Source organism: Muntiacus reevesi, chromosome 3 (genome assembly GCF_963930625.1).
Source record: "Muntiacus reevesi chromosome 3, mMunRee1.1, whole genome shotgun sequence".
Classification (NCBI taxonomy): Eukaryota; Metazoa; Chordata; class Mammalia; order Artiodactyla; family Cervidae; genus Muntiacus; species Muntiacus reevesi.
Genome location: NC_089251.1, coordinates 102,928,128 through 102,953,399, shown reverse-complemented (window position 1 = coordinate 102,953,399; position 25,272 = coordinate 102,928,128). Strand labels below are relative to the sequence as shown.

The following is a 25,272-nucleotide window of genomic DNA, read 5'->3' as shown; positions in this document are numbered from 1 at the left end:
AACCCCCAAAGTAGTGTCTGGTGCGCGGGGCACGTGGCGCCGCCCACGAAACGCGCGGGGCCGGGAGCCGTGCCTGGCGGCGGGGCGCTGGGCGCAGGCTCGGGCGGGCCGCGTTGCCCCGCGAGCGCCGCGGGGGCCCGGCCGCCGGTCCGCCGGCCGGCAGGGGGCGCGCGCGCCCCGGACCCCGCGCCGCCCGCGCCGCCGCGCTCGCTTGCCGCCCGGCCGCACATGTGTTTCTGTTTTGTGTTGTAGCATTTGTTCTGGAAGCTCGTATTTACATTTTAAGTGTATCTGGTGAGGGGGCTGGAGCCCTCGTCTGGGCCGGGGAGGGAAAGAGCCCTTCGGCTCGGCTTTAGCCGCTCCTCCTCCTCTCTCTCCGGCTTCTCGTCACTCTGAGCAGGTAGGGCTGGAAACGAAACCGACAGCGATCAGTGTGCGGGGTCGGGAAAGTTTTTTTTCCCCCTTCCCTCCTTTTTTTTTTTTAAAGAGGAGAAATAGTAAAAAAAAAAAAAAAATGGGGAAGGGGGGGTGGGGGAATTGAATGAATAAAAGGGGGAAGGAAGGCGGACCCACGTGGTTTAATCGGAGACAGACAGAGATCCCATTGTTCAAAATCAATAAAAAAAAAAAAAGGGGCAGACAGGGCTGCGGCGCGGGGACGCTGGGGAAGGTGGCGGAGCCGGCCTCTCGGCAGCCGGGACCGGAGTCTGGCCGAGCCGCCCGCGGGAGGGGCTGGGAGGCCGGAGGGCACCATTAAAGTTCTCATTTTTCGCGTCTGCGAGCAGGTGTTCGGGGCCGGGGGCCGGCTGTATTCGCGCCGCCCCTCACTTCGCGGGGACAGCCGCCCCCGCCTCCGAGGGATGCGGCTCCTTTAGGGCCCGGGGTCAGAACCCCTGGCTGGAGCGGAATTGGGGATTCAGGCAGGCGGCGAAGAGAAGTGCGTTTGAGTGGGCTTGGGGAGGGGGCCGCGGAGACAAAAGCAGCAGGTGGGGCAGCTGGGGAGGGCCAAGCTCCTCACCGCCCCCTCCCCCGGTGCCGAAGGGGACCTCTGAAGTGCCCCGCAGCCTTCTGTAACGAAAACCTGGTGGGCCAGAGACTCCCTTTTTCTCTTCCATTACTTTTTCGGGCACCGGGCTACAATTAGGATGCGATATGGGCAAAGCTAACTTGAGGATGGGTATTGGGGGCCTCCCATTTATTTGTTCCTTCCCTGGCCGGATTGCAGTCGGGGACCTGGGCTCCCGTGCGGGATTCCCCGGAGGCGGCGCGATTTCCTCCAGGCTCGCCCCCTCTCCGCCCGCCCCGTGGCCGCCACTTCGGGGCGGGCAGGGGAGGAAGTGGAGGCCGCGGGCTCGGCTGGCTCCCCTCCCCCCGCGCGGTTTATAACCCGTCCATTGTGCGCCGCTGCCCCGTGTCTCCTCCAGCGCGACCATGCCCAGGAAGAAGGCGGCGGCGGCCTGGGAGGAGCCGAGCTCGGGCAACGGCACGGCCCGTTCGGGGCCCAGGAAGCGCGGCGGCCCCGCAGGCAGGAAGCGCGAGCGGCCGGAACGCTGCAGCAGCAGCAGCGGCGGGGGCAGCAGCGGCGACGAGGACGGCCTGGAGCTCGACGGGGCCCCCGGCGGGGGAAAGCGCGCGGCGCGGCCCGCGGCGACCAAGGCCGGCGGCGCGGCAGCAGTCATCACCGAGCCCGAGCACACCAAGGAGCGCGTCGTGAGTGCGGGGCCGAGCCTCGGGGCGGCGGGCGGGGGCCGCGGCGCGTCACTGCGCGTCCCGGCCCGGGGCGGCGGGGTCGGCGCAGGCCGCGGGCTGAATCATCGCCGCCGCCGCGCAACAAAAGGGCGCGGGCCGGGGCCTACCCCGCCGCGCGGCCGTTGGCCGTTGGGGCGCGCGCCCCGGGCCCGCGGGGGAGGGGTGGCCGGAGCCCGCCCGCGGGGGTCAGGGCCCCGCCCCGGCGCCGCGCCCGCGGACGCCCTCCACCTCCCCCGCGCGCCGGGAAGGGGACTTCTGCAAGTTGTGTCCGGCCGAAGGCGCGGAGGCGCGCGCCGGGCGCGGGGCGCTGAGACACGCGCCCTCGGCCGTTCCCGGGCCCCCGCGGCCGCCGGGCAGCCCTGGTGCTCCGGGGGGTCTCCACCGGCGCGCCCGGGGCGCGGCGATCCTCGCCGGGGCTTTGAGGTTCCCGCCGCCTCGGCTCCGGCGCTCCGGGGGGGCGGGGCCTGGCGGCCGCGGCGCATGCCCTGTGCGGCCCCGCGCGGTCTCGCGCCGCCGGGCCGGCGGGGGTGGCGGGCTCCGGGGCCCGGCGCGAGGGCGCATGCTCCGGAGAGCCCTCCCCCTCCTCGAGGTCGGGAACGGCACCTCCCCACCCTCAGAGGTGTCTGAGATTTTTGTTTGCCGCTTGTGGTCGGAGGGCCCGGGCCCTCCGTGTGGGCTCTGCGCAGGGTTCTCCCGCAACTCCCGTGGCCTGAATGGGCTTTAATTTGCTCGTTAGAGTTGGATCTTCCACTCTTAGTTAAGGTCGCGACCAGTCCATATGCCTGCATACCTTGCAGAGCCAGAGAACTTAATCTGGTGTCAGGGGGACATGTGTTTAGGGAGCGGGTCAAAGCTTTCAGCAGCTGCTCAGATAACTCCAAATAGTGCGAACTTGCACTTGGGGTAGAGAGTCAGGGTCTGGAGGGATCCTTTTCTCAGTCCCAGTCAGCGTGCTTTCCCCCAGGGAAGCTCAGGCAGTATATAAATGGTTAACAACGGTGCCCTTCTAGATCCGCCTTATAGGTGAGGAAGTTGGGGCACAGAGTCTCAGGGCCTGGCCCAAGACCGCATGGAGCTAGATTTCCACTGGGCTCAGGGTTTTCTTCTCCTGACGTCATCCTTAACACCTCTGCAGATTGTTAGAGATGCTCTGTAAGTGCCATCTCGTGGGAAGGGTCAGCGTGTTGGATGGTGGAGGAGGGTGATGTCACGGAGCCTGTGTGGCTGAAGTGTGTCACCTTGGCTTGGGGACCAGCCCAGAGCAACGTGTTGAGAAAAGGAACACAGGGACTGTCTTAACAAACGTGATCCTCTGAGCGGGACTCTGGACATTTTCCCTCCAGCCCAGAGGGATGGAATAGAATGGCCAGCTGCTGCTGTCTCTCCAGTGTTTCCAGTGGGCATTTCAGAGCAGTAAGTTTAGTTACCCTGAAGTAGGGGATTCTTACCCTGCTGCTGAGATTGACCCCAGAAGGCAGTCTCGGGGAGAGCGTGTGCAGTGAGCTGGCCAGCACCCTGTCCTCGGCCCAGGGCACGCAGGAGACTGAGGTCTGACGAGAGAGACTCCTCAGTGCTTCACAGTTCAGCCTTAAGTTCCTTTTAGCATCAGTTGGTCCAAGGTCAAGACCAGGGCCAGCCTGCCCCATTGCATTCCCGGTGCCTTGCCCTACGCGGGCACTGCCCCTCTCTTGGGTGTGTTCCTGGACTCCAGGGCAAGCACCCCGGAAGCAGTCCTGGGAATCCTGTCTGCTTCTGCAGGCCAGTGACCATCCGCTCGTTTCAGAAAGAGGCTTTTTACTGAGATGTTCACAAGCCTCGCTGCCTTCCAGGGCTGTTGGAAAGAGGTTTGTGTGAGGGCAGCTGCCAGTTGTCTGAAGCTGTGTTGCCTTCAGTTAGCTCACAGCTGCAGACGTTGGCCTTGTGAAAGATAAACCCCGAGTACTTGCGTGGTCGAGGAACAGAATCTCCTTGAGGAGAAGCTGTGTGTTTCTATAGAGCATTCTTAGGGTTTCAGTCCCAGAAAATGCTCTGAGGACCTCAGGTTTCTCTGTGGTTGTATCAGATGAGCATTCTCTGATCCTCCAGGGTTGGTGGAACCAGAATTCCCTGTCGGTAAAGTGAGCAGCCTTGGCTGACTCCTGGAAGACAGGTGAGTGTCGCAAGCTGTCCAGGTCTTTGTGATTCTTGCAGTGTTGGGTTGCTCAGGTTTTGTGGACCCTGAGACAACTCTGCCTCATCTGAAAGGACCAGATAAATGCAACTGAAAACTGAGCTTGGAGCCTGTTTTAGTTGATAGCCCACTAGGGAATTGTTGCTGGCCTTTCTCTGAATGGTCTTCCCTCTGCCGGGAGTGGCAGCTTTCTAAATGGATGTATCTTCAAGGCTGATTCTCAGTCTTGTAAACACCCTTCTTGCACTAGGGCAGTAAACATCGTTTTACTGAAACCCCATTTTGTTGATTGAAGAAGTTCAGTACATGCGTCTGCTGTGACTGTTCTTCCGCGGCCTGCAAAATTTCACCCATCCTGGTGGGAGACTGTTCTAGCTCCTCTACCACGTGATCTGGAGATACTGGCACCATAGCATGGCTGCTGACGGCATCTAAAAACAGTCTTGGCCCCACAGTGAAGGCGAGTTACACCTGAGCGGCCCAGGACCCTCTGGGGTGGCCCTGGCAGCCATCCCTGGGGTGCCCTGCATGGAGCCCGTCCGCATCTGGGGTCTCCCATGCGTGCGCAGGTTCAGCTCTGTGGCAAAGAGGGACCTGGGCTGTGATGTTTAAGGGATGTTAGAATTCTGAGTTGCAGTCCTTACTTTTTTTTTTTCCTCAGTCCTTACTTGAATTTCTTATTTCATATCAGGTGGAGGAAAGAATGGAATTAATAGAGAAATAAGGCTAGGCAGCCTACAGCAAAGAGTTAGGTAGATAATACATCTCATGTGACGGAGTGAGGCCCGTGGCATTAAAAACCCAGACGAGGTACCGCTCACCATCCTTCCAAGACCACTGTCACTGGAGGAGACACAGGGGACCAGTTCACCAACGTTTCTCACGGAGCACCTTGTGTTCCCTGAAGGCTTGGGGATTTGTGTAAATGCTCAGCGGCTCAGTGGCCGGTACCCACAAGCCCTGGGCCACTCGAGCAGACGCTGGCATCTCCGGGTCACAGGAGACACGTCTGCCCAGGGTGATGGCAGCTCATTCTGGCGGACTGGGCCTACAGCGGCTGCCAGCAGTGGTGACCTGTTAGTGTGCTGAGCTCATGGTGGTGTGGAGTGGTTTACTGATCTCTGCCCACCTAGGGGGTCACGGTCAATTCCGATCTCTTCTCTCCACTGTTCTGGCCTGATAGCTCATTCCATGGTGCCTAGGATCATCCTGAGTCTCTGCTGCCCCTCTACACAGACCTGAGGAATAGTGGAGAGCAAGCTGGTAGTGTAGGCGGAGACCCAGGGCTGCTCCATCCACTGGGAATTTAACACTCCCCTGATGCCGTTGGCCTCCTGCAGTAGACCTATAGAATGTTCCAGTCAAGCCTGCCAGTTAAGCAAGAAGGGGAGATAACCAGGGGAAACTCGGCTCCCATTCACGTAATCGGAGCCTGGGTGCTGCAGGGTGGACCACCCCGATTAAGGTCGTTCTCTGAATAATTGAAATGTGGCAGAGTCGCTCTGCAGCCCTGGCCGCTTCATGGCCCTCTGCACGCAGATGGACCACCTCCTTCCAGCCCTGCGCGTGGCCAGGCCAGTGAGCACGATGGGATCGGGGCGGGGGGGTGCCTGTGATGTCAGGTTTAGGTCACAGAGTTCCCCAAGAAACGGAATCCACCCCCCCCCCCCCCCCCCCGCCCGCCCAGCTGCACACACACGCTGGGCTGCCAGGGCAGTCAGCGCGTAGGGTTAGATGACTGGACGTGCAGCTGTTTGGTTTCTTCTCAAAGCCTTCCAAGAACACTTCTCTAAACTGAAGGAAAAGCCCTTCTTTGCCTTTAACGCCCTGGGACGATGACAGTGTGGAGGATGAAAGCAGAACAGGAAGTAACTGCTCCCCTGGCCTGTGTGGAGACAACGAGTGTCCCAGGCTGAGCCCAGAGCGAATCCCACCCGAAACACGACAGTAGCCTTTTCAAGCGGCACGTGCTCCCCTGACAGTGAGCGCCTGGCCCTTAGGACGGAGGTGTGCTGGCCTGCAGCCCCCTGGCTGCGGGCCAGCAGTGAGGACAGGCCTGTGGGAGGCCGCCCGCTCTTCCTCCCTCCAGGGGAGTCCTGAACCCAGGGAGCTGCTGTTTGTCTTCCCCAGAAAGCTCTTGGGCGAGGAGCGCCCAGGGAGGGTGGGAAAGGCGCTCCGGCCCACGTGTGGCTCGCTGCGCTGATGTCGGGAAGATGCCGCCTTAGCCCCATGGACAGTGGTTTTGTTTATTTTTTTTTATTATTTTTTTGTTTGTTTGTTTTTTGTTTATTTTTATTTATTTATATTTTTTTAGGACAGTGGTTTTAACACACTCCCTGCGTGACATGGCAGGCCTTTTCAGATACCTGTGTAGCAGTCTGCAGAGCCGAGAGGGCGAATGTCATTTGGTTGCTTTTGCCGTGTTTGGCCAAAGATATTTAAAGAGAAATCAAAGGATCACGCCGAGCCTGGGCTCCACTGATGAGCTGCTGGGTGCTCGTCGGTTTCCACTTGGAAAGGGGTGACTGTGCCCGACCCCTCTGTCCGTCACTGTGCAGACCTCTGGGGGCAGGCATTAATGTTGCATTATTATTACTATCTTGCTTCCTACTGCCGTTGGACAGGTTTGGGAAGTTAGAAGCAGCATTGCAAGCTAATTTTTCTCCCCCTCTCTCTCTGTCTCTCTCTCTGTAGAAACTTGAAGGGTCTAAGTGCAAAGGGCAGCTTTTGATTTTTGGGGCAACCAACTGGGACTTGATTGGTCGAAAAGAAGTGCCTAAACAACAAGGTATGAGAAACGATGTCTAAAACCTTGAAGCTGCTGTCACTGAGTGCTTCCTGTGCGTGTGGCCAGTGTGGTTCTGGTGGCCAGGTAGGTGCTCTGTTCGCAGGGGCGCTCAGAGAGGCCAAGGGGTCGCCCAGGGCACACAGCCTCTCGTGCTGGGGCTGGATTTGAACCCGGCTCTTCAGCAGGACTCTCACTTGGGCACAACTCGGGTTTTGATAATTCCATTGAGATAAACAAAAATATAAATGTTAACCTCAAATAAGCATTGATACTTTTTTCCCATTTTTCTTTCCATGTCACTTAGCTTCATTAAAATGGAGAGGCTGGTGCTGTGGAATGTCAAAGCGTCCTCAACATGGGTCACGTGTCAAATGTCAAACTTGATAGACATTTCAGAAGAGTTCATGTTTCCTTGCAAACTGCCAAATGGTTGCAGGAACGAGTCTGACAAAGCAAGGAATAGTCTGGAGTTGGGAGAGTGGAGAGGTCCCGAGAAGTATCTTGGTCCCCAAATGTTTTTTGAAAGGTGGTGTCTTTCCTTGGGGGGGGATACCAGCCCGTCCAAAGGGAGTGAGGCTGGCGCTTTGCCACGTCTTATGGCTTCTTGATTTCACTTGGAAGGATTCCCAAAGTACTTTCCAGCATTGCCCAGTGAACAAATATTTGCACACTGACACTCCCTGGGGCCTCGGGGCAGGCACTGGAGATCATCTCAGTCCACGAAAGCAGCAGGCGGGGGCTTCGGTGGCGCTCAGGGTCCAGCTGAGTTAGAAATGGGCTTGAGCCACTTTCCTGCTGGTGCTAGTGCCGAGCCACAGGATCCAGCTCTCTGGGCTCGAGCTGCCTGGCGGCTGGTGGCACCTGGCACCTTTCCCGGGGCGTGATGGCGTCAGTCCCCCTGCCAGTTCCTGCGCAGGTGTTGCATTGTTTCTCGAGGCTGCTCTTTAAATGAGAGGCCCGTGTTTGCGACTAGAGACGCTCCGGACCCTGAGCAGGAAGTAGATTCCAGAGGGGAGCCCGTGGCGAAGCAGGGCAGCATCTGGTTGAAGGAGGAGCACCCTGCTCGGCCTCGCTCTAAGAGTGCCTTTTTGTCTTCTCCCAGGCCTACCTTTGCCTCCCAGATGTTTCTCCCTCTGAATGTAATTTTGTTTTATGTAATGAAACAAAATTTTTTGAAGTCTTTCCGTGTCTTTGGGCTGCCATGACCTCTCCAGTAGACGTGAAGGAAAGGGAGGGGGATTGGGTTTCCCACCTGTGCCAGACCTCAAGGGAGGAAGGATCCCCTGCCTGTCCTAGCCTTTCCCACTCCCCCCGCCCTCAGAGCGGCCTTCCCTCCAGAGCCCACCCGCCCTCGGGTGCGCATCGCTGGACCTCTGACGCAGCCCGGCCTGGGCATTCGTGAGCGGCCTGGCCCCCTTGCCTGGGACTGCTGCACTGCCTTTCATTTGACTAGGCTTCCTCTGAAGCTTCCTTGGGAGGCCCTGAGAATTCCCGCCTCTCACGAACTGATGACATTTTGGCCTCTGATATTTGTGGAGCTCAGTCAGGGAAGACGCTCCGGCAGATCAGATCTTCTATCAACCGTCAGGGGGTCCGTTTAGGGCCACTGGTCAGCCGTGGTGCCCCCGGCACTGCGTGTTGCCCACAGACAGGGCACCAGCACTGAGGCCCCCACAGTAGCAGCCCTCAACAGAGGCGTGAAGGCCGTCGTCTCTGGTTGGCTTTTACCCAGTGAGTTGCTGGATCTCTCCCCTTGCAGGAGTCGAGCAGTGTTTTCAGGCAGAGAAGCCCAGGGGGTCCTGCGTCGTGCTGGGGAACTTCCCACCTTTGGGGGCCCTCCCGGTGTGACTCCCCTGGAGAAGGAAACGGCAGCCCACTGCAGTCTTTCTTCCCTGGAAGATCCCGTGGACAGAGGAGCCCGGGGGGCTGCAGCCCACGGGGTCACGGCCAGACTGAGCACACACACGCCGCACTCTGAAAGGGAACGGTGACTGCACAGCCGTGTCCGACTCCCCGCCGTCCCACGGACTGCGGCCTGTCCCGGCCTGCCCGCCCCGGCGTGCCCGCCCCTCTGTCCACGGAGTCTCCAGGCCTGGGCACTGAGTGGGTGGCCCCAGGCCCCAGGCCCGTGTGGCTGAGAGGCTGCGCGGGGCGCCCTCTGCTGGCGGCGCCTCGGCATGGGGCCGGCCTGGGCGGGTTAACAGACTCTCCCCCTGGAGCCAGGTGCCTGCTGGCGAGGTCGATCTCAGTCAGCTCCTGCATCCAGGTCAGTCTGACACAGTCGGTTTGGCAGCAGCTAGTATTTCATAAAAGTCACCACAGGCCTAGAAATGAGCTCGTTTTTCTGTCTCTGAGAGCCTCAAGTTGAGAGAATAAAGCCAAAATTTAGCCACAGCCTGTCCTCTAATAATATGGCGAAGGGGGCTGTGAGGGGGGCCTCGCGCCTGGAGCAGCACGCGGGGCGCCCTGAGGGCAGGGAGCAGGGCGGCACAGTAGGCTCGGCCTGGCCTCACCCTCCCGGAGCGGGTGTGGGGAGCAGGGGGCGGAGGGCCTTCCGGGGAGCACATCCCTGTGTGAAGCGAGGGGTCGTGGTCCGGCCCGCCTCACGGGCCCTGGAGGAAGGGGTTGGCAGGCTCAGGGCTGACCCCAAGGAAGCCTTCAGCGGCCAGGCCTCCCCACCCCCAGGAGGCGGCCAGGAGGGTGAGGGAGACGCGGGTCTGCTCCCCGCGTTTCTGGGTCGGCCCTCGCCTGCCCGGGGCTGCGGGAGGAGGGCGCTTGTCTTTGGCCACCAGCTCGTGGCACTCGGCAGCAGCGTCCCTGGTGAGTCCGGGCCAGAGATGAGCGCCGCGTCTTGACGGCTGCCCCGGAGCCCCCGGGGGTGCACCTGGGGGGGTGACCTAGGGCGGCCCCCCATCAGTGGGCTCCAGGGGGCTGACGTGCTGTCTTTTACTCCTCACAGCTGCTTACCGCAACCTCGGCCAGAACCTGTGGGGGCCCCACCGGTATGGGTGCCTGTCGGGGGTCCGGGTGCGGACGGTGGTTTCGGGGTCGTGCGCTGCCCACAGCCTCCTCATCACCACGGAAGGGAAACTGTGGAGCTGGGGTAAGTACCCGGGGTCGCGGTAACTCCCGGAGCGGGCTCACTGCCCCCGCCCCTGTGTGCGTCCTCTCCTCCGACGCCCCCCGGTCTGCCCCCAGAGCGCGCCGCTGGTCTCTGCCCTCCCGCCTGGTTTTGAGCAGTTCGCCCCCGCTTTCTCGGGATCGTCTTCAAGCAGCCCTCTCCTGAACGTTCTGACTGAACCTACAGCTGACTGATTTCGAGGGGCCTAGAACTGGATCCTGTTTTATTTTAGGCTTGCGGTCCCCCAGCACCCAGCACAGTATGACGTAGACCTCTGTGCCTGCCACTTTAAATGCCACCAGCTTTCACATCCGCCCCACGGTGACGCCAGCTCGGCTCTCTGCAGTGCTGTTCCTCAGCTGCTTACTCCATTTGCCCAGACAGCCGGGTTAACTCCCAGAGTCACCGCGTGCCCTGCCCCTGGACTCCTGGCCTGGATGCCAGGGAGCCGGCCCTGTCCCTTCGCCTGCCTCCCATTTCAGGGTCCCCTGCAGCAGGCTTCATGCCAGGCGCCCAGTTCCCCTGCAGACCCTTCGTGCAGGCTTGGTCGGGCTGAGGCTCTGTCTCCTCCACGCCCTCTGCTGGCTCTGGGACTCTTCTTTCTGCGGGGGGTGTTGGCATTTGTCCTCACCCTTTGTTTCTGGCCCTTTGGCTAGCTTTGAGTCCATATGACTGCATTTTTATTTTGGGCTGTTTGAACCATTTTTTGCAATTTCATGAGCGGCTGTACCAAAGTCCAAATACATTAACATCTGTTGTCTTCCCTGCACTCTGCTAATTTTGTAATTCTGTTGGAAAAAAGCGAAGCAGTGTGTCTGGCCCAAATTTAAACTTTGTAGTTCTTGGTGACACAATGGCATTGCCACTATTATCATTTTCTCCTGGTGGGCACCAAGGTCTGTCTCCCCCAGAACCCTCCTCCTGCTCACTGTCCCCAACGCTGGATGCAGCCTCCTATGTCAGGGTCCCCAGCTTCAGGTCTTTCTCATCTTTCTGCTAAATTTCACTTATGTGGTGTTTCTGAAAATGTCCCTCTCTTGACCCTGCGGGCAGAGAATGATTGTAAAAGGTGTGCATCTGACCTGGCCCCAGAACCAAGACGTGTCCCATGAGCAGACTGTGGGGCGGGGCGGGGGGGGGAACGAACCACAGGGGGTGTCCCGAGTCCACGGTGAGTCCCGGGAGCGTTAGTGCGGGGGCCCAGAACTCAACGGGGTCTGCACGCGCCGGCCACCGGACCCCTCATGTCTGCGGAGAAATTGTGCCCCAACTTGTTCTTGCCTTTCACAGTGAACCTCGACAGTTTCCACTTGACGCTGTTGTCCCCCTGTCCTCTTGAAGCGCCGTAATCAGAGCCTGAGGATGGTTTCCTTTTGCAATGGCAGCCGGCCCCCCTTCTCGAGCCCTGTCCAGGCCAGTTGGGGCTCACCTCTGTGGCTTTGCTCGCCCTCTTCCATGACTGCGAGGTCAAAGTTCACTGTTAGGGAAGGATATGGAAACCTCCCATGGTTTCCAAGTTGCCTGGCTTTCTGGCCCCATAAAATCTCGCAAAATGTTTATTTACATGGTTCTTAGAGATACCTGGGAGAGGCCCACCGAGCTGCTTAGACTTGGAACTACTGTGACCTGAGTTGAGAACTTAGATCAGGTGAAGAGCAGGCCAGCCTCTGGCCCACCCAGCCCTCCATGTTCACTTGGAGCTAAAAGGCTCTGGTGGGGATTGGGGTGGGTGTCATGCTGTCATGGGTGACTCTTTGTGACCCCAGGGACTGGAGCCTGCCAGGTTCTTTTGTCCATGGGATTTTAAAGGCAAGAATACTGGAGTGGGTTGCTATGCCCACCTCCAAGGAATCTTCCTGACCCAGGGATCAATCCTGCGTCTCCTAGATTAGCAGGTGGATTCTTTACCACTGTGCCACCTGGGAAGCCCTGGGGGGCCATGCCATGCAGGGGGCTGGGCAGGGCTTGGCCTCCTTGAGCCTTCCTGCCTCGATTCCATGCCAGCACAGCCCAGAGATGGAGGTGGGCCTGTGGCCAAGGAGAGCCTGTGTTCTGTGTTTTGGCCTTGGGCCATTGCTGGGGTTCCCATGGCTAAGGGTCCTGTGAAGGCTGGCCGGCAGGAGGTGGGGTTGGAGAGGAGAGAAGTGCAGGGTCTGGTAGACACCCGGAGCACTGAGGGAGTCAGACTCCTGCGAGGCAGGTGTTACTGTCCTAAAATACCTCGGAGTGGAGCGGGTGAGGGGACTGGCGTCTGGCAGGAACGGGGAGAAGTGAGAGCTGTGAGTTTCTGTGAGCTCGTCCGCTCCTATGTGACGTCCTGGCTGAACCTGCTTTATACCATTTCCCTGGAGGCCAGGGCTGATGAAAATGCCAGGACGGGTTCCAGCCCTGCCCCAGAAAAGAGGGTCAGAGCAGGTGAGGTGGTGGCTGGCGGCTGCCCGCAGAGGTGACCCTAGGGACAGCTCTGCACATCTTATCTGGTTACCCAACCCCACCCAGCAGCCTTGAAAAGCTGGCATCGCCTGCAGAGCTGGACTTGCTGTCACTTGGCTCTCAGCTGTGGGTTTGGGGGGGCGCCTTTTGGGAGACCCCAACTCGCCCTGCAGCTGGTCTGGCTGCCCTGTCTCCTCCTCCCTGCTTTATCTGTCCTGCTTCTGACCCACAGGGCGAAATGAGAAGGGACAGCTGGGCCATGGCGACACCAAGAGAGTTGAAGCCCCCAGACTCATCGAGGGGCTCAGCCACGAGGTGATCGTGTCTGCGGCGTGTGGGAGGAACCACACCTTGGCCTTGACGGGTAAGGAAGGGCCACTTCCCTCCAGATGGGGTCAGAGGCCAAACAGTCCTGCTGGGTTGGGGGTGGAGCTGTCCCCATGACTCATGGTCACAATCAGAACGGTACCCAGGGAGCCTGGTAGGCAGCTTCTCAAGGCATCGTGGGCCGCACCCACGGGTGTCGGTGGCCAAGGCTCTGGGAGGGTCTGTGCCGGGCAGTGGCTCTGCTCCGAGGTGTCCGCCCTACCCCCTTTTGGGAAACTGTCTCACTTGGATTCTTCTGGCAAAGGAGCTGTTTTTCTGATTTTAGAGTCTTTGATTCCCAGTCTCATTCAGGGTCCTCAGCATTGTTTTCCCTTGCTAACGGACGTCGTTCTCTCCTTCCAGAAACGGGCTCCGTGTTTGCGTTTGGAGAGAACAAGATGGGGCAGCTGGGCCTCGGCAACCAGACGGACGCCGTCCCCAGCCCCGCGCAGGTGCCGCCGCGTCCCCCCCGCCCGCCCCGGGCCTTTGCTTCTGTTTCAGGGTTGGGTTTTCTGGGGGGAGATCAGGCGTCTCTCCCCATTGAGTTGCTGGCTCCCTTCTAAAAGCAGGGTCTCGATGCTTTGAGGGGATCAGGTTTAACAGACAGCCACAGTTGAAGAATGTCCTAGAAACAGTTTTTTATTCCAACTGGAAATAATTCGTTCCAGGGACCTGTTTGAAGCCTGTTCCGTTCTGCAGTGAGAATTGTTCCATGGATGTGATTTGTCTTTGTCTGAAAATACTTTTGAGTTTTGACCTCATAACAAGTGACTTGCCAGGTGCTCAGCAGACAAATAGGTTAGGTCATCTCTTGTTCCTGAAAAACTTTGGAGTCAGCTGGGGGCTGGGATTTATACCTAAATATTGAACTTCTGCCATAAGGCGGCAGGAGGCTCGTGAGTGTCTTTGAGGGGAGGGACTTTGACGTCTTAGCCTTAAAAAGAGACCTTGAACAAACACACCTGTCATTTGGAGGATTTTCGAAATGTTGTTTTGTCAGCTCTTTGCTCTGCAGTGGGATGAGACGGCTTCAGAGTGAGCCAGGCAGGGACAGAGCCCGAGGCTCAGCGCCCCTTCCCCAGGCTCATTGCCTTTTCCCACGATTTCCTGCAATGCTGACACTCTCGCCCTCTGGTTCCTCCAGTCTGGCTTCCCCAGGCTGATTAGTTTGCAGTAGAGAGTCTTCTAAGCGCTTTCTTGGATTTGTGTCCCAACCCCATGTTAAATTACTCAGGGCCTTTGCTGTCTTCTGCTTCCTAATTTCAAACCATTATATTTCCTATTCACACCTTCAATTAAGGCTAATTAGCAAGCAACTCTTACAATAGTAAAAGAGAGTGTAAACCAGTTCATTTTACTGGTTTAGCAGTAATGCTTGTGAAAGCTTTTATTTTTAAAGTCACCTGACATCAGAGGTAGTGACTAGAGTGAAATTTGGGGACTCAATGTGACTACAGTTTGTTTTCTTGTACCCTGTTGCCCACACCCCCAGTCGGTTGAATTCCGCGTTCGCTGGGGACTAGAATGTGTGAGGCACAATGTGGTACATTTTGAGGGTTACAGAGACCCAGGGACACGATTTGCCTGTGAACTGGTTCTGTACTGGGCGGTGTTTCTTTACGTATGTGCAAAGCCTTGGCCTTCAGCATTGTTGAGTTCCATTAGAAATCCTTAGTAGCCTAGTAATTGTTTCACACCAACCTGTGGAGACTTTAGCAATCTTTTTTTTAAAAAAATGTCTGAAAGTCTGCTGTCTTTTCTTTTCAGATAATGTACAACGGCCAGCCAATTACCAAAATGGCCTGTGGGGCTGAATTCAGTATGATAATGGACTGCAAAGGAAACCTCTATTCCTTTGGGTGCCCTGAATATGGTCAGCTGGGTATGCAAGTACATTTTTAAAAAGCTCTGTAAAATAACTGTATGTTTAGAACCAGCAGTCAGTGTGGGGCTGCACACACATGGTAGAAATGTGGGTAATTGATTGCAGATAATGGCCTTGATCCATTAAGTGGATGTCCCGTTTCGTGGACCAGCATGTCGTGACTCACGGGGCTGTGGAGTCTGACGGGGACTTGCCTTAATGAAAGTCAGGGCGTGAGTCTGTCAAAGGATTTTTTTCTCATTTGGGAATTCATTTTTATATAAAAGTATTTCAAGGGTTTTTTTTTTTTCTTTTCAATTTTTAATCAAACCTATGTTGATTCATTTTCATATTTAAAGATTTGCCTTTATCCAAAGTGAGGCAATTATACAAGAGTAAGGTTGTTAGAATACCCCTGGCCTGGGCCAGTGTTTCAGGTGTGCAGAAGAGCCAAAATCATTTAAAAGTAGATTCCCTTCCGGATTTTCAGCCCTAAACAGAGGGATGAAATTGACTCGCATTCCACTGAGTAGAGAAGTGGAACGCAGGAGGTAGCTGGCAGGGAGCGGAGGGCTCCATCTTCCCCCGCGGCGTCTCCCGGCGGGCGGCGCGGCGCGGGCGCCCCCTGCTGGCCGCGTGGCCGCTCGCGCGCAGGCTCCGCGGTGCCCGGCCGCGGCGTCCTTCGGGCGGGCGGGCGGGAGGCGCTGTAAATAGACTCGGGGAGCAGCGCCTTTGTTAAACTAAATATACCTCAGTCAGAAGTGAGTGAGCAGGCACAGCCCCGTGCACACGCCTCTCGGTTGCCAGGGAGCTGCCAGAGCCCGCTGGAGAAGCCGCCTCCGAGGCCGCGGGCGCCGGCGCGGGCCGGTGCAGCGCCGGAAGTGAGCTGCGGCCTGCTTCCGGATCCGGAGGCGCCGAGCTGCTCGGCTCCCTGGGGCCGCGCGCCCTTCAGGCCTCTTTAGGCCGGCGGCGGCAGGCTCTCCCTCAGGGAGCCGAGGCGCCGATGGTGGCTGAGGATGAGTGACGACTCCCGGGCGCCGTCCCCGCTGCGGCGCGGGTACCTGGCCTCCCGGCTCCCCTCGCTGAGGGGCTGTGAGGGACTGGCCTCGTCTGTGTCGGTGGAGCCGGCAGCCTTGCGCCCAGCGTGCTGGAGAAGCAGCCTCGGTCCTGCTGGCCGAGCGCACAGCGTCTGGGGATTGGAGGTTGAATTGAGAGCTGTGCGCGCGCCCCCACGCAGGCTCTGGGTCAGCGCGGCGGAGGCGGCAGCTGCCTGCTTCCGGTGCCGCCCTGGCGTGCCGGGTCCTGGGGACCGCTTGGTATTTCTGGCCCGTTCCCGGCCCGTGGATGCCCCCGGAGGCCGGACGTGGGCGCGGGGCAGACCAGCCTGTGGGTGTGAGGCTCCCGCCTGTCCAGCCTCATCCCGGCCCAGACTTGGCCACGCAGACGGGGGTTGTCACGAAACTCCCTTTTAGGGACAGTATCCTTGGGTGTTTCTTCCTCTGATTTCTGTTCATTTGGTAAAGTAAGTGCCTTCGGCCCACAACGCCAATTCCGTGCCCTGGATATGCCTCAGATAGGAGGATGCTGCCTTGGGTGACCACGGTCCCGAGACCCGGCTAGCCTGGACAGGCGCCCGGTGCTCGGTCCGGCTGACGGGTGCTACCTCTGCTCACTGCAGGGCACAACTCGGACGGCAAGTTCATCGCCCGGGCGCAGCGGATAGAGTATGACTGCGAGCTGGTGCCCCGGCGCGTGGCCATCTTCATCGAGAAGACGAAAGACGGCCAGATCTTGCCCGTCCCGAATGTGGTGGTGCGGGACGTGGCCTGTGGCGCTAACCACACGGTAAGGCTTCAGTGTTTCTCACCGCAGTGGGGACCCTGGACTCTGCAAAGCAAATAATGGGCCCTGGCCGCCTGGAGGGCTTCATACCCTCAGATGTTTTGGGGCATCATGTTCACCTCGCAGTTCCTGCAGGGCGTCCACAGCCGGAGCTGAGTGGGCAGACTCTGGGTTGGGGTCATTCCTGAGGGTTTCCTGTTTCTGTCTTTTGCCTTTCCAGGTTGATGCTCTCTCAGGGCGCTGACTGGATTCAGTCATTGAGGGTGTTTCCTTAAAGGTCCGTTTAGATGAAGGCGATAAAACTTTTGTATCTTTTATCTTAGTTGCCTTCCTGTGGTTATTTTGCCTGCAAATGGCAGAGAGTCAGACTTGGGTCTCATCTCCCTTGTCCTGCTGAGAGTTCAGAGACAGGTCAGTCTCCTGTATGTGGGCAACTGGCTGTGTGACCTCAGGACTGGGTGATTTCAGTCCCTTCAAGTCCAACGACTGCTTCTCTTTCATACAGTGTAGTCAGAAGACATCGATCTTACTTACGCCTCTGACCTCAAATCATGTTTATAGGTTCTACACTTACATGATTCAGACACCAGACATCAGGGAGACGAGGTGGGGAGATGGTTTTTTAATTGAAGTGGAGTTGGTTTATCATGTGCTAGTTTCTGCTTTGCAGCAGAGGGGTTCAGTTACATTATTCTTGTATTCTCTCACATTATTTTCCGCTATGATTTGTTACAGGGCATTGAGTGTAGTTCCCTGTGCTACAGTAGGACCTTTCTGGTTGGCTCCTTAGTGTGTGTCTGCTAATCCCAGACTTCTCATTCATTCCGCTGCCCGACCATCCCCACTGCCCCTTTGGTCCCCGTGAGTTCGTTTTCTAGGTCTGTAAGTCTGTTTCTATTTCATAAATAAGTTGATTTGTGTCATATTCTGGATAAGTGATATCGTGTGGTCTTTTTCTGACTTTATTTCGTACGATAATCTCCAGGTCCCTCCACGTTGCTGCAAATGACGTTATTCTTTTGATGGCTGAATAGTAGTCCATTGTGTATGCATACCATTTTTTTTTAGAAGAGAAATTGGTGTTTTATAAATTTTTTTTAAACTTTTAACCTTAGAATGGCGTATAGCTGGTGAACAGTGTTAACATTCGTTTCAGGTGTGTTCTCCCCTAAGCTCCCCCCTTCCAGCCTGCCACATAAACACCGTGTTTATCTGTCCATCCGTCCACGGACACCTGGGCTGTTCCCATGTCTTGCTTGTTGTAAAGAATGCTACGTGAACATCGGGGTGCATGTAAAGATGGGTTTTAAATTGTTGACCTGGCACCATGCGCACTGCTTCTGTGACCAGGTGGAGGTCACCTGTATGATGTGAACCCGCCTGAAGGAGAATGCGAGGTGTGGGCAGGGCTCTTCCTCCAGGCTCTGTCTGCAGTTGAGTCAGGGCTGAAAGAGGAAGTGGAGTGCGGTGGCCTGCTCTAGAGACATCACTTCAGTGAGGGAAAGGGAAAGACTTACAAGTTGAATACCCATTTCCTAGGAATGGAAGTCGCGTCCCTGGCGGAGGAAGCAGTAGGCCTCCTCGCTGTGCCGCGCCTGCCGCTGGCGGGCCCCTCTGCCATCCACGGCGGGCAGGGGTCCCCTCTGTGTGTCTGCCCTGTGCTCTCAGCTGCGGCCGCAGACTCAGAGCAGCAGCCCCCTGCGCGTCCCGTCTCAGAGCCATGCTTTCTCCTCTTGCAGCTGGTCCTGGACTCCCAGAAGCGGGTCTTCTCCTGGGGCTTCGGTGGCTACGGCCGGCTGGGCCACGCTGAGCAGAAGGATGAGATGGTCCCCCGCCTGGTGAAGCTGTTCGACTTCCCGGGGCGTGGGGCGTCCCAGATCTACGCTGGCTACACCTGCTCCTTCGCTGTCAGTGAAGTAGGTCAGTGATTCCCTGTCTGGGCCTCGGGAGGAAGGCGTCCAGAGTCATGGTTTCCCTGCCTGGCTGTGTGCTCCACCAGGGAGTCCTGTGGCCTCTGCCCTGTTCGAGACCGGGGACCTGATTTCATCAGCCGCCCAGGCTCTTTCCTCATTTGCTGCTGCTGAGATGGAGTCCTCCAGCTGCTGAGGTGACGGTGACAGTGGGGATGTGTGTGTCTTTCCAGGTGGTCTGTTTTTCTGGGGGGCCACCAACACGTCCCGGGAGTCCACCATGTACCCGAAGGCTGTGCAGGACCTCTGCGGCTGGAGAATCCGGAGCCTGGCTTGTGGGTATGTGACCATGTCTCCTGTAAGCGGAATGTCTGCCCCCGCCCTGGGCATGTTGGACACACCCACACACCCAGGAGGCGCCCTGTCCCTGAAGGGCTCCACTCTTCCATTTGGGTGTCAGGTGCTCCGAATTCCAGAGTCTGGAGGGGACAGACTCTGCTCAGAGCAGGGGCGGTTGGGAGGGGGGTCGGGAGGTCCTCAGACAGGTGAGTCCCTTTCCTGCCGCTGCAGAAATTCACTGAGGGTGTCTCTCTTCGAAGATGGTGCACTCTATTCATGTTGCAGGTTCAAAATTCTATTTAGTTAGGACAGTTTAAGTTATTGTGATACAGTAGGAACGAGAAAGTGATTTTAAGGCAGTGGTTTTCTGTTTATTTGAGGGTGCCTCTTGGGCTATGTAGCACTCCTCGGGGAAGAGTTGGGTGACGTCCGTCACCTGCCGGGTCTGGGGCAGGTGGCCGTGTAGTGGTTGGGACGGTGTGGCTATAACCTGAAACCTGCGGCCCACCCAGGCTCCTGTCCAGCAGGTGCCCTTTGGAATGAGCTCTTCATCCTGGTTTGCTGTCTCTTCCTTTTCCCAGTGTGTTTGTTCCTCTGAAAGTGACCTCCTGCCCCGAGGGCCCGAGAACTAAGAATGGGTGTGGGGTGGGTGGGGAGATGGGGGCCCGCTCCCGGGGATGTTTCTGGGCGATGAGGGTTTCTCCTGTTGGTTCTGCTCTGGACAGCGGGCTTCAGGAGATCCTCTCTGGCCCTGTGCTGTGCTGTTCGCAGATGGAGGTTTTAGTGGGGCCAGCTTGATTTTGTGCTGGTAGGTTCGCACCCTGCAGGGAGCCCATGGAAGCGCCTGGGGCTGCTGGGTTGGTGGGGTGCAGGGCTGGACTGCTGGGCGCTGGGGTAACAGCTGCTGCCCTTTCGCAGGAAGAGCAGCATCATCGTGGCTGCGGACGAGAGCACGATCAGCTGGGGCCCCTCGCCGACCTTCGGGGAGCTGGTAAGCTGGTCCCTGCCTGGAGGGGCAGAGCCCTGCTTGGGCTCCCTGAGCCACCTCCTGAAAATGTGCAGAAAGAAGGAGTTGTGTGTCCTTGTGTCCTTGTTGCATGCAGGCCTGCAGTGTCGCTTCAGCTTTCAAAGATGTTCCTTTGCCCATTAAATGATTTTTTGAAAGTCCTTTCTGGCCACATTGTTAGTGGAAACTGGGAAGTTCCAGGTCCTGTTTCCCCTGACATGTAAATGGTAATTGTGGGATGACGCGATAGGAGAGAGGGTGGTTGCTCTTTGCTCTCCCCAGGAGGGTTTCAAGCTACAGGATCAGCATTTCCTCCTAAACTGTGGGGCCAGTGGTGACCATGTATCCAGTCTTCTTGGTTTCCAACCTCTGAGGTCGTTTGGGGACATTCTTCCCTCATTTTTCACAGTAACTCTGTCTGTGTTCCTGCTTTTAATCTGTTACTGGACTGATTACCTTCCCCATACACCTGGCCTTCTCACCCAAAGTCTGATTCTTAGCTTCTGGGGCATGGGGAGTTCTTTTTTTTTTTTTTTTTTTTAATTTTATATTTTTTATTTTTTCAGTGGGTTTTGTCATACATTGACATGAATCAGCCATGGAGTTACACGTACTCCCCATCCCGATCCCCCATCCCACCTCCCTCTCCACCCGACTCCTCTGGGTCCTCCCAGTGCACCAGGCCCGAGCACTTGCCTCATGCATCCCACCTGGGCTGGTGATCTGTTTCACCATAGATAATATACATGCTGTTCTTTCGAAACATCCCACCCTCACCTTCTCCCACAGAGTTCAAAAGTCTGTTCTGTACATCTGTGTCTCTTTTTCTGTTTTGCATATAGGGTTATCATTACCATCTTTCTAAATTCCATATATCTGTGTTAGTATACTGTATTGGTCTTTATCTTTCTGGCTTACTTCACTCTGTATAATGGGCTCCAGTTTCATCCATCTCATTAGAACTGATTCAGATGAATTCTTTTTAACGGCTGAGTAATATTCCATGGTGTATATGTACCACAGCTTCCTTATCCATCCGTCTGCTGATGGGCATCTAGGTTGCTTCCATGTCCTGGCTATTATAAACAGTGCTGCGATGAACATTGGGGTGCACGTGTCTCTTTCAGATCTGGATTCCTCAGTGTGTATGCCCAGAAGTGGTATTGCTGGGTCATATGGCATTCTATTTCCAGTTTTTTAAGAAATCTCCACACTGTTTTCCATAGTGGCTGTACTAGTTTGCATTCCCACCAACAGTATAAGAGGGTTCCCTTTTCTCCACACCCTCTCCAGCATTTATTGCTTGTAGACTTTTGGATAGCAGCCATCCTGACTGGCGTGTAATGGTACCTCGTTGTGGTTTTGATTTCCATTTCTGGCATGGGGAGTTCTTAACTTTCAATGTCTTGAAAGTCCTTGAGTCTTGAGTTCCCAGCTGGGCTGGGGCTCACCCTGACGTCTGCCTGTCCTCGTTGTGGTTTGATCATCAGCCTGGCTCTTGGGTTTCCTGTCCCCCTCTCCTGGGTGTGGGGTGATGGGGTGCTTCTCGAACCCGAGCCATCTCCAGGGCTAGTGGCCTTGACCATGACTTTTCCTCGGGCTGTGCAGTGGAGCCTTGAAAGAGATGAGGACCTGACCCAGTGTTTGCGGGTCCTTCTTAAAAAAAACGTTCTAGCATCTATCAGAAATAGACTCCGAGTATCGATTTGGAGACTTGCAGGGAACAAGGTGGACTTTGGGGGCAGTCTCTCAGAGTTGAGGAGCTTGTGTGGTCCTTGGCTGGTGGTAGAGGAAGCTGGCCCTCCGTGGGGTCCCTTCTTTGAGCTGAGCTGAAAGGCCTGCCTTTCTCAATTGCCCACCTTCACACCGTAGCGCGTGTTCTGCGCCCCAGCCTGCCCCCCACCCGCAGGCCTGGGCTGTCCCTCCATCCCCTCGACACTGGTGGGGACAGGGCAGGGCTCGTGACCCGGGAGCCGCGTGGCCGCCATCGCTGTCCTCTGCGTGCTGCCGTCTCCTGCAGACTCTGCGCTCACGTCCTTAGTGCCTCGGTCCTGGGCTTAGGACAGGGTACCTGCTGGCACCTGGGGGTGCTCGTTGCTGCCCAGGCCTGGCCTCGAGTCTGAGATGGCGGGGCTCAGCCACGGAGGCCCTGGGACTGTGGGAGGCCCTGGGTCTGTGGGAGGCCCGGGCAGGCTGCCCTGGTTCCTGCTTTCCAGCTGGTGTTCAGAGCATCCCTCTGTTTGCCTCACCAGGGCTACGGGGACCACAAGCCAAAGTCTTCCACGGCAGCTCAGGAGGTGAAGACGCTCGACGGCATCTTCACGGAGCAGGTGAGTGGGGAGCCCTGCGGACAGGGAGAGAAGGTGGGCCGGGCCGAGCTCGTCTGCCTCTGCCCTTGGCACGCTGCTGGTCTCGCCTGCTGCCCCCTGTGCCCCACGCTAGGGCTTTCTGGAGGGTGACCAGGCCGGCACAGGGGTGAGCTGCCCTCAGCCTGAGGGCCACCGGCCACGGTCCAGCCACAGCCAGCCAGCTCCAGTGCGGACGCCTGCTCCCGTCTGCATCTCACCTTCCCTTGAGACTCTAGGCAGTGGGGTGGGTGGTGGGGTGAGGCTCCTGTGACTCGCGCATTAGGCGCCAGCCCTTGTCGCAGAGACGCGGGGGTGGCCTGTCCTTCCCACGAGGCGAGGCTGTGGTTTGGAGGCAGAGGGAGCCGGGAACACGGTTCCCAGGTCCTTGCTGGCCTCTGCCAGCCGTCTGTGTCCAGGCCTGCTGGGGGCCCAGACGGCCGGCTGGTAGGGCGTTGGGGGCGGTCTTGCCGACACTGGGGTCCTCAGTCAGGGCCTTTTTGAGCTTTCCAGGGTGCCTCCGTTTTGACCTCTGGGCAGCCTAGCTTCCCAGTGTCCCTCCGTCAGCCTTGGGCGTATCAACCCCAATCTCAGTGCCTGGCTGACGTGCCCTTGCCTTCCCGGTGCCGGCTTGCCCCCTAGGTGGCCATGGGTTACTCACACTCCTTGGTGATCGCAAGAGACGAAAGTGAGGCGGAGAAGGAGAAGATCAGGAAACTGCCAGAGTACAACCCCCGGACCCTCTGACGCCCGGAGCCCCCCGCTCCACACCTCTCGCGGCAGCTGTCATGTCCATGTGCACTGGGACGGGAAGTCAAGCGAGGAATTTCAGAAGCAAAAGTCGACCGAAGGTGCATTTCTGTTAGACCCCCTGAGGTTCCGTTTTATAAGTGATTCAACGCCAACTACCTTTTCTGTATGCTTTCCAAAGTGGTTTTTTTTTTAATCCCTTCTTAATGTTTAATTAAAATATTTGCTCATAGTTGACTTACCATTCCTACAAAAGAGGCAGAAACTTTGAGCAATCTAGGCTTTTTTTTAGGTTCCCCCTCCCCCGCCCCGTACCCTTCTCAGAAACACCCCTTTCCATTGTGGTGAGCATTGCGAGCCCAGCGGGTGCCGCCTGGGACAGGTCTCTACGTGCTCGTGGGAGCAGCAGCACCGTTCCCGGTGGCCCGTCTCAGACCACGCGGCCTCCGTGTGCTCCGCAGCACCCAGCTCGCTGCCTTCCCGCTTTTCCTTCTAGACCGGCCACATGTGCTCTGCTCCTCCCCCTGGCTGCCTGTAAGCCCTGTCGCCTTTTGGCTGTGACATTAATAGAACCTGCCATTTTCCCCCCCCGGTGGGGGCTCGTGGATCTCTGTTTAGCCATTTATATCTACTTTAGCTGTCAAAGAAGTCCAAATGAAAATCAGGTGATCACGGAACCAGTGGGGACTTGGGGGGTGGACAGACGTGGTTCCAGATCTGGTTCGAAGGCTCCTGTGAGCCGGCGTCGCCTCGCCAGCGCCTGCCGTTACAGACTGACTAGCAGGACACGGTGCGTTTTGGAGTCCCCGCAGAGGAGAGGCGTCCTCTGTGTCCCGGCTTTTGTCGCCTTCGTGTTTCTGTCTATCCTGAGCCCCCGGCTGGATCCTGCTGGAACAGCCCCGTCTGTTTCCGAGGCCCGGTTCCTGCTCCACAAACCCAACTCTCTAGTCACATTTGCTTGGCTGTGCTACCAAATAGTTGGGATCGTGGAAGAAGTCCCCTTCCCCGAGTCAGCGCAGAGGCTGCGACCGGCTCCCCGCAAGTGCCCTGTGCACCAGCACGTCCCTGGCGCTGCCTGAGTTACGAGGTGCCTTTCCCGGAACCCTCTTGCTCGGACCCGAGAGAGGCGGCAGCCGTGGCCAGGTTCTTGGTCTCGAGAGGGTCTGGACTGGTTTGGGTGCTTTAAAATAGCCGTTTAGGTCAGTGGTGCCTGTGGGGGAGACGGGGGAGAGGTGCAGTGTGAGACTGGGTGGATGGGAAAGTTCAATATTGGTCTTTTTTTGTTATTATTTTTTTTGCTTCACTCGTTACTGTTTTTGTCTCGATGTTAAAATGCCAAAAATGACTAGTCTTTGGTTTTCCTCTCCTCGTCCCTACCGCCCCGCCGCTCCCGACGGCAGCGCCCTCCTGCACAGGGCATGTGGCAGCACCTGTCCCGGCCAGTCCCGAGGCCTCGTGGCAGGACGCCGGCCTGCTTCTTTGCTGAGGTTTAGTCTGACTTCATGCTCGTCTCTGCTGTCTGTGTTTATAGTCCAGGGGAGAAGCTTCTGCAACTTCAGAGCTTCTGCTTAACTAACCTGATTTGTCCAAATCACCCTCTGACCACCATCTCTCACTCAAGCTTCCCCGCGTAGAGCCCCTCGGTTTCCCCTGACAGAGCTCTTCCTGAAGCGGGCGTGGCAGCCACACTCCTGGACCGTGTGCGGCTCCCCGGGGCTGGCGCACACTGGGGCCCCTGCTGGGGGCTGGAGCAGGAAAGGGACGTTCCCTCCACCTGAGGCCGCCCTGTTCTCTCCCAGGCACTGCTTGGAGCTCAGAATTTTAAGATGAACTTCCTAACCGGGAAACCCTTCAGAACAGGGAACTGGGAGACAGCTCGGCCTGGGGTGTGGGGTGTGGTGGCCCTTCGGGCCCCAGCTGCGTCTTCCAGCTCAGGAAGCAGACTGGACCAGGAGGCTGAGCGTGAAGGGGAGAGCCCAGGAGAAGGGGGTGATTCGGGTGAAGGTGCCTGCTTTAGTGCTCTATTGTCTTTTTTTATATATATATTTCTTGGAGTAAACATTTTAAATAAACGGCATCGTTGTTTGCTCTGTTTTGGCCTCTGCACTTTTTTCAGTGGAACAAGGGGAAGAACACAGAAGTGCTTCCTAACGTGCCCCTCCAGGCCGGCATTCTGGCCCTGCCTGGTCCCCCCGCCCTTCATAGGGAGCCCTTTGCCCTGCGGAGGAGCCCCTGTCACAGCTGGGCTGGTCCCCACGTGGCAGTGTGGCGAGCTGTCCGCCAGGGGGCACCCCGCGGCCTCTGTTCCACCCGAGTTGACAGCTTCTCCAGGCCACCAGCCTTCCAGCACCTTCCCTGTGGCGCCCCTGGGATGCTTTCATACTCAGATCAGCCCTCCTGTCGGCCCCGCCCCGTTCCCAGTGTCTGGGCAGGAGGCGGGGCAGGGCGGGAGCAGTGTGGTTAAACCTCAGGCCTTTCAGCAGGAGTGGGCCCGTCTCTCTCCCGGACACTTCAGGCTTCCTAGGGACAGACTCAGCTTGCCCTTCAGAGGCTATACCTGCCGAGCCAGGAGCTCGGAGCCTGGCCCTG

The 25,272-nt window shown here is 57.5% G+C and overlaps 1 protein-coding gene across 1 annotated transcript; it reads left to right on the top strand.

Moving 5' to 3' along the window:
• The first annotated feature begins 216 nt into the window (after window positions 1-216).
• RCC2 (regulator of chromosome condensation 2) lies at window positions 217-24,768 on the top strand. Its single transcript, XM_065929910.1, has 13 exons — window positions 217-400; window positions 1,425-1,710; window positions 6,614-6,707; window positions 9,667-9,810; window positions 12,494-12,625; window positions 12,991-13,079; window positions 14,395-14,509; window positions 16,170-16,336; window positions 18,073-18,253; window positions 18,477-18,582; window positions 19,501-19,573; window positions 21,841-21,918; window positions 22,576-24,768. Exons 2-13 carry the CDS (start codon window positions 1,432-1,434, stop codon window positions 22,678-22,680), a joined length of 1,563 nt encoding a protein of 520 aa, XP_065785982.1. The 5' UTR covers window positions 217-400; window positions 1,425-1,431; the 3' UTR covers window positions 22,681-24,768.
• The last annotated feature ends 504 nt before the right edge of the window (window positions 24,769-25,272 follow it).